General features: G+C 41.3%; 1 protein-coding gene across 1 annotated transcript in view; it reads right to left on the bottom strand.

The window, feature by feature from the left end:
* Positions 1–19,094, bottom strand: part of ABL2 (ABL proto-oncogene 2, non-receptor tyrosine kinase) — a 255,078-nt gene extending 235,984 nt beyond the window's left edge. The window contains exon 1 of the mRNA XM_069232033.1: positions 18,805–19,094. Within this exon, the coding sequence (XP_069088134.1) occupies positions 18,805–18,961 (157 nt within the window). The 5' untranslated portion in view covers positions 18,962–19,094. The remainder of the gene's footprint in view (positions 1–18,804) is intronic.
* Between the last annotated feature and the right edge of the window lie 713 nt (positions 19,095–19,807).

Genomic DNA, 19,807 nt, shown 5'->3' with positions numbered 1-19,807 from the left:
GGGTTAAAAGGTGGCAACTGTCTGGGCACAATTAACTTATAGTCAGACAATGGATAGAATAGCCATCAGGACCACTAATCACAGGTGAGGGTATCTGGGAGACGTCCCGAAATATGTGAGGAAGAAAACCTGCATGTGAAGTGGAAAAATGCAAACATATTAAATGTTTTTCTGCATCATTTTAGTAGAGTGCATGCAGACCATTTAACTGGGAAGCGGGGGGCACAGTTGTTTAGAGAGCACAACTAAGAGTTATTAGGAGATTACCAACATTACAGGTAACCAAAATAGGCACACATACAACTGAGTGGGGAGCACAATGAATGGTGGGCAACTCTGTATGATCTTCAAGTATCGGAGTAGCCTCCTCCCTTTACCGTTAAAAAAAAAAAAAAAAAAAAAAAAAAAAAAAGAAGACCTTAAAAACGGACATTAGGAATCCTTCAACTGCCGAAATTAGCCCTACACCAAAACATTTATATTATTCATTCCCTTTTATGTTATGTTTGGTGATTGTTTCACACATCGCGACAATGTAACTGCACTTCAAATTATCGACAGAGCGCAAAAGAGATCGAACAAAGGAATAAGGAGAGATAGATAGCAGGGATTAAGGGAAATAATATGAGGAAGGAGCTTTGTCAATTAATCTCACACAAAATGCCTGCATCCCTTCAGACAATTGTTTAGTGCTGTGGGAGTAGTTGACTTATGGTGTAAGTCAACAAAGTGGGAAAGGGTGATCAGGAGCAGCAAAGAGGAAGCAGGAAAGGGAAGGCACAAGATCAGAAAAGGAAAAGAAGTTTAAGTCACAGTAGAGTGATAGGGAAGACTAAAAACATAAAAAGTCTTGAAAATCAGGGGAGACTATTACTGCAGCAAACCAGATAGAGTCCTTGTAAGCGAGAGACTTTCTCCCATCTCCCAAATGCATCAGCAGTCACACTTTTGTTGCTGTCTACGTCTCATGACTAAGAGGCAGTTGGCACAACAGTCTAACAAAGACAAACATACATACCAACACCCCAATTTTAGCAGGAAACCCCCTTTAAGGAAAAGATTTTTGCAACTTTATCTTTCTCTCAAAAGTCTGCCTCCACTCTCACTTTAGTAAATGGGAAAATTCAATTCCAAGAATTTATCATAGGTTGCAAAACTGTTGGCATGGGTGGACAAATTACACTTATGGACCGCACCACAAACACATTACACACCTAGTGCTGAATTGCTACATCCCTATCCCCACCTCCTCTTCCAAATGAACCCAGATATTTAGCTCACATGAACTAGTCTTTTTCCAAACTGTTGCAGTACATTTCTACCTGTTTTATGGTGAAAGTGGGTGCAAGTTGTATAAAGAAAGGACAATACCCTTTCTGAATACTACTTTTAATGAAAAGGCTATAGCAAATTTCTGTTCAGTTGTTCTTTCTGTGGATAATCAAAAACTCTGTTTTGAGAGTCAGGAAAAGAAGCCCCAGCCGGGATATCTACTAATACTCTAGCATCACCAAAACCACAGAGGTAGGTGCTGCCAACTATGCAAGTCCTCGAAACCTGGCATCTACACAAGCGTCAGCGTCAACCAAAGGCAGTTAAACCTGTTAGCGTGATGATGTGGACTGCCAAGACAACACCCAGTTAACAGATGAAAATTTCAGTTTGGCAAACACTGTCCATAATGGATCCCTTTTGAGTTGAACATAAAACAGAGGTGAACATTAATGTGGTGTTAAATGTTCAGCCCTATTGCCGATCAAACATTCAGTTCCTTCTGCAGTAGCATCTCTGTACATACAATGGGTTTAACAGACTCAAGACGCCCAGTTTATGGGAATGCTTTAATGTTTGGAACAAAAAAAAAGAATTAGGTAAATCAAGTTAAAATCGTCTCAGTGGACTTACACACACTGCAACTACACACCTTTGAATTTAGATTGCATGCATTCATTATCGCTATTCTGAAATTTGCTGCAAATTAAACGCCTGAGTAAGCGTCACAAACAGCAGCATCCTGAGAGCAAGACATGGCGAAACCAGGGTACAATTTTAAGATCAAGTGGGAGCACAATCTTATTGTAAGAACTGAACAGTGGATAGTTTGATCAAACGTTAGCAAGTTAAATACAGTAATGCTTTTGAAAATATGCAAAACGGTTTAGAACAGGACCCCTCCCTTACTGGCAGGTAATTTTAGACTTGCCAACTACACTTATTAAGGAGCACTATCCGCTAAGAGTGCATGACATGGGTCATGCTATACCATATAAAAGATATGCATTTAGAAAATGTTTAGTCACATCAATGACAAAGAATAGCACAGTACAAGCTGAAGTGACATCCAAAACTCGGTTCCCAGGGCAGAAAGCCCCAATTCCTTTTTGCTTAGGCACCTCACAAAGGTAATGCCAAATTGATAACCAGCTGTTAAAGAAAAACGAGCTGTATGTCACTTGATTCTGTAAGCAAAAATGCTTTGTGCAGGCGAGAAATGTTTTCCTTTTCAACACATGAGCTGTGTAACATCACAGACGGTTCTGCTGTGTTTGGCCAATAGCCTAGAAGTGATTTTGAAGGGTTGTATGATAATACCTTACATTCATGAGGTACATGACGTGCAAAACAAGTACATCTCATAAGTGTAACCTGTGAGCTATCTCTGAAAACCAAGCTTTAAACTCAAAGTTTGCACACTCACAACTCAGCCCAAATGTTCATTATGTGCAGATGTCAACTAAAATATCTATCCACCCCACCACACAAAATTGCTGTGCTATCTCTTGCACATCGAATCATGCTCTGGGCAAGCTACGGACACTGAAGAAACCATTGCAATTCAGATGTGCTATTTACCACTGAAACATCTCATACCAATACCCTCCCACATATTTAAGGAGTTCCACTCGGACAGCTGAACACTGCTTCACCACAGCCGCTCACAAGAGCATGAGAGGCTGGCTTGTCATCCTTAGGTTTCCCAGACCTTGCTGATCATCATTGACCACCCCCTTAGTTAACAGCTTCAAGACCCTCTATCTGCGAACTTCCACACAACAACCAGCACTTCTTCGCATCTGCACGCCAAAATGCTTTAACAGCCTCATAAATTACAATTTCACTTTATCCAACACTATCATCCATAGAAACAAAACATTCCTTGCAGATTGTAACCTCTCACGAGTCCTCCTTACTAAGGTAATACAGTGTAGGCATTCCACATACTCATCTCCGTACACAACTGTTCACATTACACAACTGATTGATACAAAAACTTACGTGATAACATATTCCCAATCACCACGTTATCCCAGTACAAACGCATCCTTTTTTGACAGACGATTATGACATCTTTCATAAAAGTCTCTTCAAACCGGCTCATACAAGCCAACCCAAACCTACACAAAGTATTCCTGAGATCCCCAACAGGCAATGCTATATATCAACATCACAAATGCCTTACTCAAATCCTGCAGCTCTGAGGATAAATAAATGGTACCTGGACAACAATGTAATCACAGCCTTCAGCAACAAGGTCACCAAGGACTTGGACTTCCAGAATAGATCTAGCAACTAGAAAAATACTGACATAGATCTCGGATAGAACTCATCTTGCTTTAAAACCGACATGCCAAATTTAGTCGACTTCTACTACTCATTTACTTGGCAAGGCTCTCTTCACAAAAGTACGTCAGTTCCTGCATCAATTCCCACCAAGCCTGTTACAATCATTTGAAAAATCCCCGATCATTAACAAATACCTCACTGAATAAATTGATATAATTTAATACAAACAATAGAATTGGTCTTGAAATTAATCAGTACCACTAGTATCAGTCATATTTCTTTTCTTCTTAAAAACGGGTCAAATACCATCCCCAAACAAGCAATGGGAGATATAAACGTCCTGGCTTGTCCCAGGGGCTATATTTTAGTTGGAAGAATGACAAAGAAACACGCTGTCCCACTAAAAAAATAAAAATAAAAAAAATAAAAAGACAAAATTAACCCGTATAGGTTCTTCTTGTCAGGCAGATGTACTTAGTACATATACAGAAGCTCTTTAGTTTTAAAATATTCTTACTGGGCCAAAGAAAGGTGCAACTGGCTTTGGATTAGTTACCTTGATGGTCTAGTAAAAAAAAAAAAAACAAAAAAAAAAAAACATATGCCACAAGGTTAATCAAAAGCATTAAAAAACGATAGAGAGTAAATACAAGAAAGAACTGACAAAATAAAATACTGGTTCACCATCCAGCACTTCTTTGCATTTCTTTAGAGATTGGTATGCACATGTAATCTGGCAAAATGGTGTCAGTGACGGTGCAAGAAAGCCTGTGGCTGGGCGTACCCATTTCCCAGAGCTGTATCCTGTGCTGCAAGAAAGCAAAATGTGAAGGGCAGCTTAATAGACTTAGGGCCATATGTACGAACACTTTTTCCTCTAGACACAGAATGGGTAAAAACCTACATCTGGCCCTGAGTGAAGAAGGAGGAGGATTTAAATCAGTTTATGTACGCATTATCATTTTTTTTTTTATTACAAGGCGGGTGTCTTAACTATAGATGTCCCTAGATTAGACCTAAAAAAAACAGCTTCGCTCACAAGAATTATCCAAGAATTTCTCAGAATGGGACCTCACGAACCATGGAAAATAGGAAAGGGCATTAGTACTCAATCATCAAGCCTTGCTGCAACAGCACTCTCTGCCCCATGCAATTCACAGAACCTCAAACAGTGGTGAGATTGCCACAACGTAGGTGGTTGATAAAGCATTAACAATCCAGAACAGATTGAACCCTAGGTGTTAGCCATCTCAGGGACAGAACACAAGGGGCTAGGGCTGGTTTACCTCCTACCTAGTAATATGACGCTGCATCCAGATGAAGAGACCATTACAACACTTAGGCCCGTATTTATACTTTTTTAGCGCCGCATTGGCGCCGCTTTTTGACACAAAAACGGCGCAAACTTACAAAATACAATGCAGCACTAAAAGAGTATAAATATGGGCCTTAATCTTTATGTGGAACACATGGACTTAATACTGGTGAATGCAGGAGTCACCATTCACAAACATTCTAATGACACACACCCCTAACAAAATTTCGTCAATGACACCCAACTACTAAAATAGTTGAGATGTCTGCAAAAGTCTCCAGGCTGCACTCCGGTGTTCTGTTTTTTTGTCCACTGCATCACCCCAGTTGGCGAGAAAATGTATGCATATCATTTGGACTTACTAAGAGATTTTCCAACATTCAGACATATTCTCGCTTCAAGGATAACACCACCAAAACTAAGTTTGCTCTCCTCTATATATTAAGCTGACCATGAATGAGAAATTTCCTAGCTAACGAGAAGGAAAGGTTTAGTTATATTAAGGACACGGAGGCGAGGAATACGCTTTACTTTCTTCACTCTCTATTATACAGCAGGTTCAAAGGTAAAAAAATAAAATAATCATAAATACTACAGATCCAATGAACCAAAGGGATAGTGTCCATAACAACCAGTAACCTATCCAATGGCAGTCCGAACGGCTATATATAACCAAGTCTCCTGTAGTCCTTGCTCATCTTCACTGTAGGAAGTTAGGATCAGACACCTTAAATCGGTTTTAGGATCAGAGCCTATGACTAAAACACACTTTGTTAAATCAATCCCTCTACATGCAGTGACGTTTCAATAATGACCATTGAAAACCGACCCTAAATCACAGCCTGGTAAACTTAATATACATCAGTGAACATGTCAAAGAAGACCATAATCCTACTTCTACGCAATGTATGATTGGAAATCAACAACACCAAATACTTCAAGATACAGGAGTGAAAAGACAATACCATCCAAAATTAAAACTATCACACTTAATACTACATCAAAAAGTCAGCGAGGGCGACATATTTCCAATGTGTTTGGGAGGAATAATCCTCGCCTCCGTGTCCCTAATAGAATTGAAACTTTCCTACTTGTTAGCTAGGAAATTTCGTATTCTATGTTGGGACCGCAGGAGAGGATTATGAATGTTTAAAGCTTACTCACCACCAACGCGGAGGCTTCATATATGGGTTTAATATAAAACCTCTTAAAATTAGATTCTGAAGACCAATCTGCTGCGTTCATTAGGTCTTCTAGTCTGCCACCTACCTGAATGGCCTTGGAAACCATACTCCCCCCCCTCATTGAATGGGCTGCAAAGACATGAATATCGATTACTGCCTCCGCCATACTTCTTCTTACCCACCTGGCAATGGAAGGAGATGAAACTGCTTTGAAGGGTTTTTCAAAAACAGTCAGCAGTTGCATCTCACCATGCGGTCGATGTCCACCGTCATTTTCTCATAGGCTTTGAGGTACCTGACCACACACAGCTTGGGAGTGGCCTCAAAGGCAGGATACATTGCTGACCTCGTATTGGATTTGGTCCATCTAGAAATGGCAACCGTAACCCCCTCTGGGGCGAACACCCTATCCGTACTGTCTAGAGCTCTAACATCTGAAACTCTCTTATAGAAGATCAAGCAGAGCAGAATGGCCAACTCACTGAAATCTCTTTCCTAGAAAGGTACTGGTTATCGTGCCAGTCTGACAGAAAATGCAAAAACAGATTTACTTCCCACAACCCAGAGAATCTGGGTTCCAGAGGTTTTGTCGTCTTGATGCCTTTAAGTAACTTACAGACCCAAGGGTGTTCCCCTACTGGAGTATTGTTGATGGGCAGGTGACCCGCCGAGATTGCTGATCTGAATGAATTTACCGTGCAATAGGCTAGCCTGAAACCGGACAACCATCAGAAAATTCAAGATATCCATAATCTGGGCCCCTACGGGATCCAGGTGTCTCTCCACACACCAGTGTGTGCTCCTGGGGCCCATGTCTGCTGGATGAACTTCTCAGCATCCTTCGAAAGTCTGATGTCTTCCCATCATCACCGGAAGTGCTCAAAACCATGAGATTTAGATGGCCCTCCAATACCAGCAGATGTGGATGGCCGAGGGGCTGCAGCAGGATCCACAGGGAGGATGGGATTAGAATCAGGGATTCCTAAAATAGTTCCAATAGGGCAGGGAACCATGCTTGTGATTTCCAGAGCAGTTTTGATGATGATTGAAGCCCACTGATGTCGAACTTGAGCTGTCACTCTTAGGATCAGGAGAAAAGGTGAAAACACATAAACCTGTCCTGTCAACCAATCCTACAGGAAGACATCCATCACCATAGTCCCAGAGGCCCCGACGCCAGCTGATGTACCTCAGGAGTTCAGCGTTCAGTCTGGATGCAAACAAGTCCACATTGCAAGGACCCCACTGGCCCATAAGGGCCCAAAAGACCACTCGGTCCAGTTGTCAATTGCTGAAACCCTTGATATACCTGGAGCTCCAATCTGCTAATGCATTCTGGGAGCCCGTCATGGATATCTGATGCTGGAGGCAGTAATGCCAAAAATCTATCACCAGTTCTGCTAGTGCTCTCGAGCGTAAGCCCCTCAAGCGGTTTATGTATTGAACTGTTGACACGCTGTCCATTCTAAGCAGTATGCACCATGAGGCCCTGTCCCAAGTCAAAGGCCTGATAGGAAACAATCCCACTAGGAGTTCCAGGCAATTGATATGAGGAGTCAGTTCCCCCTCTGTCCACCTGCACCCCATGGAGATCTCGCCACACCTGGCTCCCCAGCCTTGGCAACTGACATCTGACTCTCTGATCAGATCCGGAGAGGATCCAAAGATCGCACTGTCATTTCACGCTTCAATATTGTCTATCCACCACTGCAGCTCCGACCGTGCCTCTGCTGTCAATGTAATCAGTTCCGAGTAAGTGAGGCCCCTCCGAAGATGGGATGCCTTCAATCGCTGCAAAGCCCTGTGCTGTGGAGAGCCTGGAAAAATGGCCAGGATCAAAGATGGTAACAACCCAACTATCCTGGCAGTTGTCTGAGGGAAATCCTGTCCCTTCTCAGAACCTTGTTCAATTCCTTCTTGATCTTGCTTACCTTTGATTCTGGAAGGCTCAGTGGCCGCACTGGAATCTAACCCTAAAAAGATCACGATCTGAGCTGGGGTAAATTCTTATTTATGATGGTTGATGACAAAACCTAGGTTCTACAGAAGGACAACAGCTGTGGTCAAGTGAGACAGAAGTTGGGGAGAAGACTGATCTATCAGGAGGATATTGTCTAAGTAAATGATTAACATGATGCCATGTGTTTTGAGGGCTTCCACTACCAGTTTGAGGAGTTCCATGAAGCAACGCGGTGCTGACGAAAGTCCTAACAGGAAAGATTGGAATTCAAAAACCTGATGTCTCCATATGAACTGCAGAAAATTAAAATGCGGTTATGAGGTTGGGACCGTGAGATAAGCATTCTTGAGGTACAGGCGCACCACCCAACCCCCTTGCATCAGCAGAACCCAGAGGAAGTGAATACCCTCCATTTTGACATTGCGGTTATATCATCCACTCAGAGAAGTCTTCTAGGCTATATCACTGGACGAAACCCTTTGTTTTTGTTCTCTACTAAGAATAGATTGCTAAAAAAACCTTGAGGGTGTAATATTAACCTCCGAATTGCTCCTTTTTTTTTTTTTAGGAGCTCCTGTACTTCTGCAGCAATCAAGGCCATATTTATTTCTGAAAAAAATACTGCGGCTGGTTTTACCACCTGAACCGGGGAACCGAAGAATTCTAAGTGAAATCTGTTTACCCTTTCTAGGACCTACGTTTCTGATTAAACCTCTCCCCATTTGTGACCAAATAACCTCAGTCTTCCCTCTGGCTCTTGAAGTAAAGAAAGGGTATTTCTTACCATTAAATCCTCCAGGGGAATTAGCCCCACCTCGGACGCTGCGGTTGTTTCTTCTCCTTCAACCTCCCTGGTTAGGAAAGAAGGCTCCCTGCCGGCCGTCGTACCATCCATTATTGCGTTTTGCTTGACCTCTGTTAGGGCCTTGGAAATTAAAGCCACCAAAGGAGTGACCCCTGCCTCTTCTGGCCCTGGAGAAAACCTTTCCCGGGAAAATGTTCATTATGGAGGCCTGTGCCTTGTCCAACGCAGAGAAAGTAGCTACGAACTTCCCAAGTTCTTTTATGAAAGGTTCCCTGAACAGGTTGCTCTCTGAGACTGCCCCTGCTTCCGAATTAGACAGTTCCCCTAGCTTGGGATCTATTTTAGTCAACAGTGAACACTGCCTCTCTGCGGACAGAGACAGCTGGAGTTGCCTAAAAGGCGCATCGCCTCCTGAGCCCATCCCGCTACGATGTCAGTGGGTAGGGGGTTCCTTGCTTGTTTGGAACATTCGACCAATTGAATAATCTGAGTCAGGTGGCCCAGAACATCAAGTAATTTCTCATGGCACGCCCTACAGAAGCAGTCAATACCCTTCTTGGTGTCCTGGTGTATTTGGCAAAAAAGGTGCAGTTTGGGGTCTATATATGGGGTTGAAGCAACCTTGCCATCTAGGGAGGGCATAGGGCATTTGGCCCGCAATCAGGCACACACATTCTTATCAAGAGGCTGATGGATTTTGCTGGTAACATAGTACGCTACTTTTTGGTCTGGGCACCATTTCAAGGACCTGCTGTGGTAGATTTTCTCCGGCTCATTTAAAAGATTAATTTTGTACCCAAGGTATCCCAAAGATAGGTTTCTCATGAACATTCCTCTCAAACTTAACTTATTGTTGGGCAACATAGTGGCATGTGAAGTTTTTGATTTTGTACCATACTACTAGTTTAGATTTTTAAATGTAAATTTTCTTCAGAAGGAGTAACGGCCGAAACTAAGGGCTGGTATTAAGTGTTTTATATTTTCTAGATTGTTTTTATTGATAATTTTGGCAGGTTTTCTGGTTAGCCCTCACAATTCAGTTGGATATACCTCACCTAAATCTTTAATTGAATTGTACACTGAGATTCATACTTCTGGAGATAAGATTTAATTGTGATGTTCCTATTGATCATTTTAGAGAAAAAACTAATGCTAGTTTGTTAAATGAACACTTAGTCATTATGACTTTATCTAACTTATAAATGTACATGAATGGTTGTTTCTGTTTCAGAAGTGGTGACCTACAATCATTTACCACATACCTATGGTGGCCTGACTTGCAACATTTTGACCTCCTGTTAAAAATGAACTAATATTTCAGGTTTAGGTTCTATTGTAGGAATTGTTAAAGTAGTACAGCCTACTAGCACTACTAACATAAGTAATGAGAAGAGTGTGGGTAAATTGAGTGATGTTGAACATAATTCTATTAGAGAACTTAATTAGAGAAGAATGAAAATTAGTATAAATTTGGATGAAGCGAGAGAGGCTGAAATGTGATTTGAGACTGAAGATGGATCCAAAAGATACATCCTAGACTTAGAGCTGAGCAAGAGAGAAACTTAACTATAGTAGGTTGCGGGAGAAATCTGATGGTTTGAAATCATATAAAATGTTTGGGGAGAGTGAAAGTAGTGCTAATTTTGTGGTTGATTATGAACATTTACAGGGTAAAGAATCTATATACAGAGGAATTTATTATGCTTGTAGTAAAATGAAACTGGTACCACAAAACTGAGAGAGTAGAAGCTATGTTGCTTTGGTGTACCCTAGAGCAGGGGTACTTAACCTGAAGTCCAGGAACCCCTGGGGCTCTGCGACACCTACTCAGGGGGTCAGGGACTGCTTATATTATTATTTTAACACATTAATAAAGTGTATGTAAACAAAACTGTGTATTTGATGCATGCTTGTTTCTGTAATGGTGTATTCTTTTTGCGGTTCAGATCAATGAAATAATTACTCAAAAGGGGTCCCCAGATTCCAGTAATGATGAATAGGTGGTCTACGGAACCCCAAAGGGTAATAACCACTGCCCCACAGTATATTTTGTGTGAATGAAATAAGTAAAAGGGGACTCAAAAGAGGAAACATGGTTTTGGACAAGTGCTCATGGATATTTTTGGTAGGCTGATTCATCCTATTGTTGTTTCCTTGAGTGATGTGAAGACTAGAAGTTGTTGACTTTAGTTGATCGACTCACAAATACAGCTGGTGCAATGACAAACAATAATGAAGAAATTATTGCCTTGAGTTCAATCGTTTTGCAAAATAGACTGGTTTCAAATATTCTTCTCACAAAAGAGGGTAGTGTGTGCCGTGTACCAATATATAACAAATATAACTAAAGTTCTGCAAGAGGCATCAGCTCTTGAAGAGATTTGTGCATGTGAAACAACTGGTGCATGGTTTGGTGAGACGGAGGATGAAATATCAAAGGTTGGTGAATGGTTTGGTAATTTTGGAGGAGTTATGTTGAAAAAGGTCTTAACACAACGAATTATATTTATGTTGTGTGTAATATGTTTAATATTGTTAATATGAAGTTCTTTTGAGTACTATTTATTTGAAAAGGGTTAAAGAAAGGAGAAATGTCAACTGGTAAGAATAGTAAAAGGGGCACATATGAATTGGAAGACATCAAAGTCAAGATATTGGAGGAGTTGCAGGCAGTAGAGAATTTGAGGCAGAAGAATAAGGGTGAATGATGAAACGGCTTTATAGTGTGATTTTGTGATAATGATTAGCATCGGGGTGGTTGTAGAAGCATATTTCACAACCAATAATTGTGTCCATTTAATTAACATAGAAGAGACACAAATGTAATGTATGTACTGTGTTAAATAGAATGAAGATCTTAAGTTGACATGAGTGGGACTAGTTGAGCTTCAATTGCACATTCAACCGAGTGTGATGTGTAGAGTGAAATGCTATCATACCTTCTCTGTTGCTGCCTGTGCACTGATGAGCCTAAAATGAGACCTTCAGTATTTCATTAACAGTATGAAAGTCATTTAACTTTACGGTCCTGTCTGAACTGAATCAAATAAAACTTATTTTTATTGATTGGTCCATTTAATGCTGAAAAGCAAAGCACCAACACACATGATTAACTAGAAAGTGTGATAGTTTACAGCTTTCCCCACCACAAGCACCCCAGATGAAAACAGGCCTTTCCAGGCACTTTCAATCCACATCTAGCATTCCTGTATAAAGAAGCTGATTACACATTTCCCTCACTGAAAGCACTTCTACTACTGCGGCAACAGACCTGTGCATTCACTCAGTGTTAAAACTACCTTTCACCACCTTATACCACCCATGCAATACAATTGTCCAGGTGTGTACCACTTATGAATTTTAAAACAGCATGAAATATTTAATGCAAGATATTCATTGCAAAAAAATATGAAATTGCAATTTACAGAATTCCCACATAAAACACTGTTGGAGAAATTTACACCAACCAATTGTCAGCATATTATGTAGGGAATCATTTGCAAAGCTTTTATTGTTAATATTTTACAGGCTTGTGGGTGCTGATGTGATAGGTCTTGCTTTGGCAGAGAGTGTTTGCCTGTAGACAGTCTAGTTTTATTACTGAACGGGAGGGGCCCCTACGATAGGGATGTGGCCGGGAAGAGAGGTTCATGTAACAAAAGGCGAGAGAGGGCAGAATATTGATGACAATGAGGGGGGGGGGGGGGGGGGGGGGGTTGGAGGGGTAAACAGTCACTAAGAACTTACTGAGTCATGGCAGATGCATCGAACAAATCTCTAGTAGGTATTCCTCTGTGTGTATTTCCTGCTCTCCTGTCCCACTACACCCCAAAACAGGTAAGAAAAGGTAATTCCCTAGACAGAAAAAACTGAGATCAATGAGATAGAAACAGATGGAGCAAAAATAAACATGTTTCTTCCAACTTTTTTTTTTTTAAGTTTACCCGTCCTCATTTCTTACAGAATTAAAACATTTACAAAATGGGCAGGTAACTGATTTTTTTTTTTATTTTAAATATAAAACTGATTGCATTATTTATCAATTATGTAGCAAAAACGATCACAGATTTGGGCACATTTGGACTGATTTTTTAGGAGCTCCAACGCACTGCCATCCACTCAACTACATAATGCAGTTCATACTGGAGTACAGCTAAAGTCTTACTTGCAAGGAGCTGGCTAATTTTGTTCGATTTCTGGGATGAATCTGTATTTGCTGCATTTCCGAGAACAAACCGCTAAGTCAAACAGCATATTATGTGATTAATCTATTTGCTGCATTTCAGAGATCAAACCGTCAAGTCAAACATAAAACTATGGTTCATTTCGTAGTCAATCAATGCAATCAAGTCGTGCATTTTTTTTTGCATTTATCCTGATCATATCACACTTAACCATTCCTTGATGGACTAGGTTGTGTTGCGCACCTTGAAGAGGTTGATCAGTTGCGCTATTACACATTCCTGGATAGGTCAGGAACACGAACGGGAAAAGAACACCACAAGTATCCCTCATATTACTGTTAAAGTCATTTCTGAGCTCCTGAAGAGCCTTCATATGAAAATCAGATGAAGCGCGAGCATTTATCAGGCAATGAAAGGTCTTTGTTCTATGAATGGCTGAGTGCTGGAAGTCATTTCTTCATAACATCTCATTAGGAGCGCACAAAAGTAATTCTGTTGGTTTCTCTCTCCAGTGTAACCACGTTTCTTTTCTGTTATTCCCTTATTGATAAAACTATAAATATAACAAGGTCAAGCGTAGATCAAGGCTTATCTATATATAAGAAGTTCTGATCATGGCCAAAAGGAGGTTTCTTGTTTTCATAAAATGAGAATGACAATGGATTCTTGACACAAGTGGCGTTAACTTGAACTTCCCATGACTGAAAACCTAGATTAAGTCAGAAGGTTGTTAAAAATGAGTATTCACCTAAAAAGGTTGATATTTTGTTTGACTGTGCCGTGGCCGTTTCTGGAGTGGCTACCAATGTTTTAATACAATATTTCTATTATTAAAAAAAACAAAAAACATTCCCACTCGGACACCTAAGGAGCCAGGTCACATGACTCAGGATGCCATGCCACCAAGCTTTCCCATTTATGATTATAACCTGTAAGTTATGGATCACTTTTAAGTAGTACCATACTAAGACCATCACTAGAACAGCCAACATGGGGAGGAGCTTAGTCCTTCCCCATTTGTCCTCCTATAAAACAAGTGAAAAAACGAAGGAAAATCAGTTACACACTATCCACATCAGTATTCTTGCAATTGACTGACAGGAGGGAGGCCGAATGACGTAGATTGGCCTAAAAGGATTGGCATAAAATTGGCTCAATAGTGTGCGTGCGTCTCTAGAAACAATCATAAGAAGAATTCCAATCACATAACTCAATAACCTGTTAGCAATCAGAAACAACAGTATCTCTGTCGAACATGTATTGCGTGTACGTCATAATATCATGTGAGAGGAATACTTAAGAACCCAGCTGACTTTGAATACCGAGCCAGCCCTGTCTCATGTATCTATTGGTGCTAATAAAAACATCACCTAGTTATCCAACAGCTATTCAAAAAAATATGTAAAAAAAAAGAACCAATAGCAGTAATGTACAAATACATGCAAATGTTTAATTATGCATATTTTTACTTAAAGTAACAGATTGCATGAGGTCAATTCATGGGAAACAAGCTTAAAATGAAGTTTAGCAGAAAATGAATTGCTCATTCAAATGAATGTACGGTTGACTACTATCATTAGAGAATAATAAAATGCCACTGCCTTGGTAGTAATCATCTCGAAACGTTAAGCTATGTGCTTTGCAATGCTTTTAAATCATGAAGGGTCCACAGAGGTACTAAAGCATTCCTACTTTAGGGGATGGGAATAAGGTCTGTTGACCATTTGTGATCAGATGAATAATCACGAACTGATTTTTTATTGTGGTAGACCCGTAGATATGTCACGGCATTGTTACATAATAGTTTTCATATCTCTGGGGGACAAACAGAAAACACATAGTGCACAAGATATTGTTACATTTGACCATAATGAGTATGACATTTGAAACTGAAACACAAACCCACTAATGTTAGGAAGCAGACAGGTAAAATACAGCATCAACAACTTATACCTCAAAAAAACAATGTAACATGACTGATGACGTTACACTAAAAGACACCAGCACCGAAACCAGTCTTCGAAGATGCGCTTTTAACCACACTGCTGAAAATAATATCTTCTCAACACGGCTCCAAATGGAGGTTTTCCTGAACTCTTGCCAAGCAGAAAACACAAATAAATGGCTGAAGAATTTAGAATTGGCAGCTCGCTGTTTAACCTTAAAACGGAGTTATATTCCAACTTGAAAACATAAGCTGGATGTAATGCATCATTTATCCAGCTTGCAAATACCGGAAATCGAGTTTGAAATAATTTCTGAATGCCAGCAGTTTGCATTACTGTATAAATAGCATCTAAGGTATTGATGAAGTACAGTACAACTTACACCCCAAAGCGACAGCCTGGCTGCTTTTTAATATCAAATCAAACAATGAGATTCTGTCGTTCGGGACTTTCTAAGTGTGCCCTTAGATCATGGGCAGAGATAGCATCCTAGAGACTATGAAGAACACTTCTCAGAAATAATTCTTAAAGCCATATCCAGAAAAGGAGACAAGAGTGGTCACAGGTGGCAAGAGTGGTCACAGGTGGCAAGAGTGGTCACAGCTGGCAAGAGTGGTCACAGCTGGCAAGAGTGGTCACAGCTGGCAAGAGTGCACAGCTGGCAATTCGCAGTTTTTAATGTCCTATACTATCACTACACTGCAGAGCGATCAGGAAAGAGCAGAACCCCCCCCCCCCACCCCCCCCCGACTGTAGAATTTGGAACCGGCAAGCGATGCCACTTCAGGTAAATTCTAGTGGCCCAGTATTCCCACTTTCATGTGCTAGAACACCAGGCCCAAATTTACGGTGCAGAAACACACCTGGTAAAAGTACACACTGTTCCAGGCCGGAGCAGCCGCACAGTAACAACCAGGTTCCATCCAAGTCCTGAAAATCTCCAGGCTGAGTGATGACTCGGGGGCTTGAAGGAGAGGCAACAGCATGGAACAGTCCCCTATAACTCAAAAAGCCCTCACTGACAACTCGATACCCTCGCAACCATCCTTCCCCTGGATACGCAGCTCAAGAGGTGGCTAACTGGAAAGGAAAAGGGCTTTTTATTGGCTGCAATAGGGATCAAAATGTGGGTTTTGACATACTAAAATAAAGGTCTGCATGTTATGTCCCATTCTCAGATGAATAACTAGACAGCTTGTCTGCTGTTCAACAGACCATCAAACTTTAAGACGTGCATGCCCAAAGATATGTACATCTAGGATGATGCAGCAGGCAGATTAGATGGCTCTGACTGAGATTCCATATGTGCCATCAATAAACCACGGAGATCTGTGAAGATAATATATCAAATTTCAATCATCACTTCAGTAGTCTGCCGTGCTTTAAGGTGCCATGCAAATCAATTGAACTTCGTTTCCTAAACGTACAACTGAAGTCACAGAGAGCTATCTAGACTCGCAGACGCAAAATGTGAGACTTTCTTACCATCAAAAGCCTGCATGATGGGGTGGGGGCGGGGGGGGACCCTTTGCCAATGTTTATGACCCTATATGGACAGCCTCCTCTTGTATGCATAATACTGAGTAAGGTGAACATTAAAAAGGCTTCTCTTTTAATGACCAAACATTTTGTTGCACACCCCTTACCTCAATTACTACCTGACAGTACTAGTCATAAAAATGACCCTCAAGGTAATATTATCTGTGAGAGGGCAGATAGTGATAAGCCATTACCTTTTTCTGCAATAAATAAATCGACTCTTAAAGGTCTTAATTTCACCACCCCTTTACGTTCCTTAGTACTCTTACTAGATTAACAACAGTTTACCCTAACCTGCTCGGATATTACATTTATTTATACCAATCATTAAGCCCTATTACCTTCACCTTGATTGCGCTCTTCATCCATACAACACCCCTTTAATCTATTTCCCAAACGAGAAGCTGATATCTCCAACTAAACAATTGTGTCCCCACAAAACAGACGACTTTTGACCCCGTTTGAGAAACAATTTATACCCATTTTCTCCTAGATATAAAGCCAGGACCATTTTGCTACAACGTATTGTATGATTGCATGCAGTAACCGATTAATATAGCCGTTTCAGGACTTTTGATGTTACGTATTAACCTCTTCCACGTGTGAATCCATCCATTTAACACCAGAGTGATGAGCCATGAAATTCTTTATCTTCTAAATATGAAGTGAAGCCTTCAAATCCTATACGGAGAGGGACAACCCCAAATGTGACTCAATTTGCCCTCAAAATGAATAGCTTGATCTACTGTTTGCCAGTACTTTCAAATTGCTCCCGAAGATTTCTAGACAGAATAGAATGTAAAGCTTTTAGGAAATCGGGTAAATTGAGCCATACTACTCTAATGTCAAACTCAGAACTGAATCCTCATCTTTTTTCCACAAGGGTGGATGTGTCGGAACTACTCTTTTTAAGCCAAGTATGCAAATGTCCAAACAACAAACTAGGTACATTAAAACAGAACCAATATATAGCGACAAATGAAGGAAGTGACTCCAGACTGAGTTACTATCTGTCGCGTTATATCTTGGAAACAGCAAAGGAATTGAAGCGTTCAGAGACTCCTTGAGCTCTCAAAAGGGAAAAGTTATATATGTTGGAATTCCAGATGACAAGGGCTGGTTGGTAAAATTGAAGATGGTCTCACGCCACTAGAATATTATTGCTCATATAAGCCACAGGCTACCTAGAGTCTAGATTAGAACTACTGTCCATCTTGCTTTCATGAAAAGTCGGTCCTAACAACTTGATATTGATCATTCTGGAAAAGCTATAAGTGAAAAAAAGAGTGCAAAAGCAAGTTTTGTCGATTATACAATGTAGACTCAAGTTTTATTGCTCATGATTATGCACTGTAGTACAAACATCACTATAATGCCTTAAAAGCATTATTTAGTGAATAATCTTCACATGAGTAACAATGACTTACATTTATGTTAACGGGCCAAATAAGATAGGCTACTGGCTAGTAAATTTGCAGCAGCAGCACTGAAACTACCAAGAGCAAAATAATGTATGTACCAATTTACTGTGGGAATATTTATTTTGCAATCGCGTTACTGAGGGTTTATGAAGGTAGCAGACAAATCCATACATATTTAACGCATTTTTACATGTCTTGGTTAATTAAAAATGCTTAAGCTTTAACCCCTATATTTATTTTATAACTGACGTCAAGCAGAATGTTTGAGGTTTATTCAAGCGTTCCATCCATTACTTTCTTTTCATACTTTAGCGACTAGAATTTTATGGCAATATAGTATGCCTAGCAAAACGGCTAATAAACTTTACCTACTAACAGTCAACGCAACCAGAGAGGCTTTAACCCTAAAGGAGAATCTGTTAAACCCTAAACAGTAAGACATTGACCCTTCCAGATGTGAAGCTCTCCAGCAGTCGATCCAGACGTGAAGTCAATTGCCCAAAATGTACCAATTTGCCCCAGGGCCATTGGCACCAGACATGAATCCAATTATAAACGAGGTTTGAGGTTATTTAAACACAGACGGGCGACCTTACCCGTAGGCACGAACGTTTTTACTCCCAATATTAAATACGTAACCTTTAAATGGGAAGCGCTTTAACCCGATATGGGATGCCTTTGGGTAGACAGAAGTCCTTGGTTCTCCAGATGTGAAAGCTTTTAATCCAAGAGTGAACCCCGGTTCCACTCCTATACGACACATTTGACGCGTCATACCTACATTTCCCTCATGAGATGATGAGCATTACCTGTTAAAACAAAACGCCCTTAGACCTCAGTTATGAACCCCGTTAACCTCGAACGTGACTCCCCTCCCCCTGCTTACCGTGCTGGCTGAAGATATTGAAGGCAGCCTCATTACTGCGGTCCCTCCGACGTCCTCCGCCGCCGCTCCGGGCCGCGCCCGCCGCTCCAAACTCACTGGCGGCCCCTCGTCCTCCTCCGGCCTCCCCGCTGGCGCCACGGCCCACCTGCTGCCCCATCCCCGGCCAGGCGTTACCTCGGGCCGGTTACATCCCCGCCGCCTTGGCACCGGGTTTCGCTCAGTCTCCCTCCGGCGGCGCCGCAGCCCAGGCCGCCGCCATCTTTAGCGAACAACCAGCGAGATGCGCAGCCAGAACGCCCACGCAACCCCCGGGAACCGTAGCAGGGCGCGGACTACAGCGCCCCCTACCCGCTCCCTCCGGCCCATCGCAGCCCGAGCCCTCCTGTCACGGAGGCCAGCTTCAAGTGGTATTTTTCACGCTTGTTTAAGGCGTATAACACGACAAGACACACAATAGCAATTTTAGTGTTCGCCACATTGTTATGCAACGTTTTCTATATCTCAAAGCTGCCCCTTTCGAGATCATGAGCGTGTAGAGCAACGCCCACGCAGGGCGAATTCAATGACAGGACCAGAGACTTCGGATTATGCATTCTGTTTCTCACTTGCATAAAATAGCACTAATAAACTAATGTTTCACAAAGAACTACAATGATAATCGTTCTTCGAAGGAAAAAAAGGCTCATCAACATGGTTATGCATCAACAACATTAGAGATTAACCTACAAATAGTCTCAACTGGCATAGCTGACCATGTGAACCAACTTCATCTGTGACAAAATGTCACAGATGAATAACTAAACAAAAAAGCTTCTTAAAAATTCAAAATTAATACGGAGTAATGCGTCTACCGCCTTGGTATCCAAAACACACCGCTGCCAGAAGGAATATGACAGCCAAAGAAGACAACGACATGCTCCGCCTCTTTCTTACTGCCATGGACATTTGCTAAGGGTGCTATCACTCGCACACTGACTTGACCTCTTTCCCTCTGGTGACGAGG

The sequence above is a fragment of the Pleurodeles waltl genome, chromosome 4_2 (assembly GCF_031143425.1).
Source record: "Pleurodeles waltl isolate 20211129_DDA chromosome 4_2, aPleWal1.hap1.20221129, whole genome shotgun sequence".
Classification (NCBI taxonomy): Eukaryota; Metazoa; Chordata; class Amphibia; order Caudata; family Salamandridae; genus Pleurodeles; species Pleurodeles waltl.
This window is presented reverse-complemented; position numbering and strand designations above follow the sequence as displayed.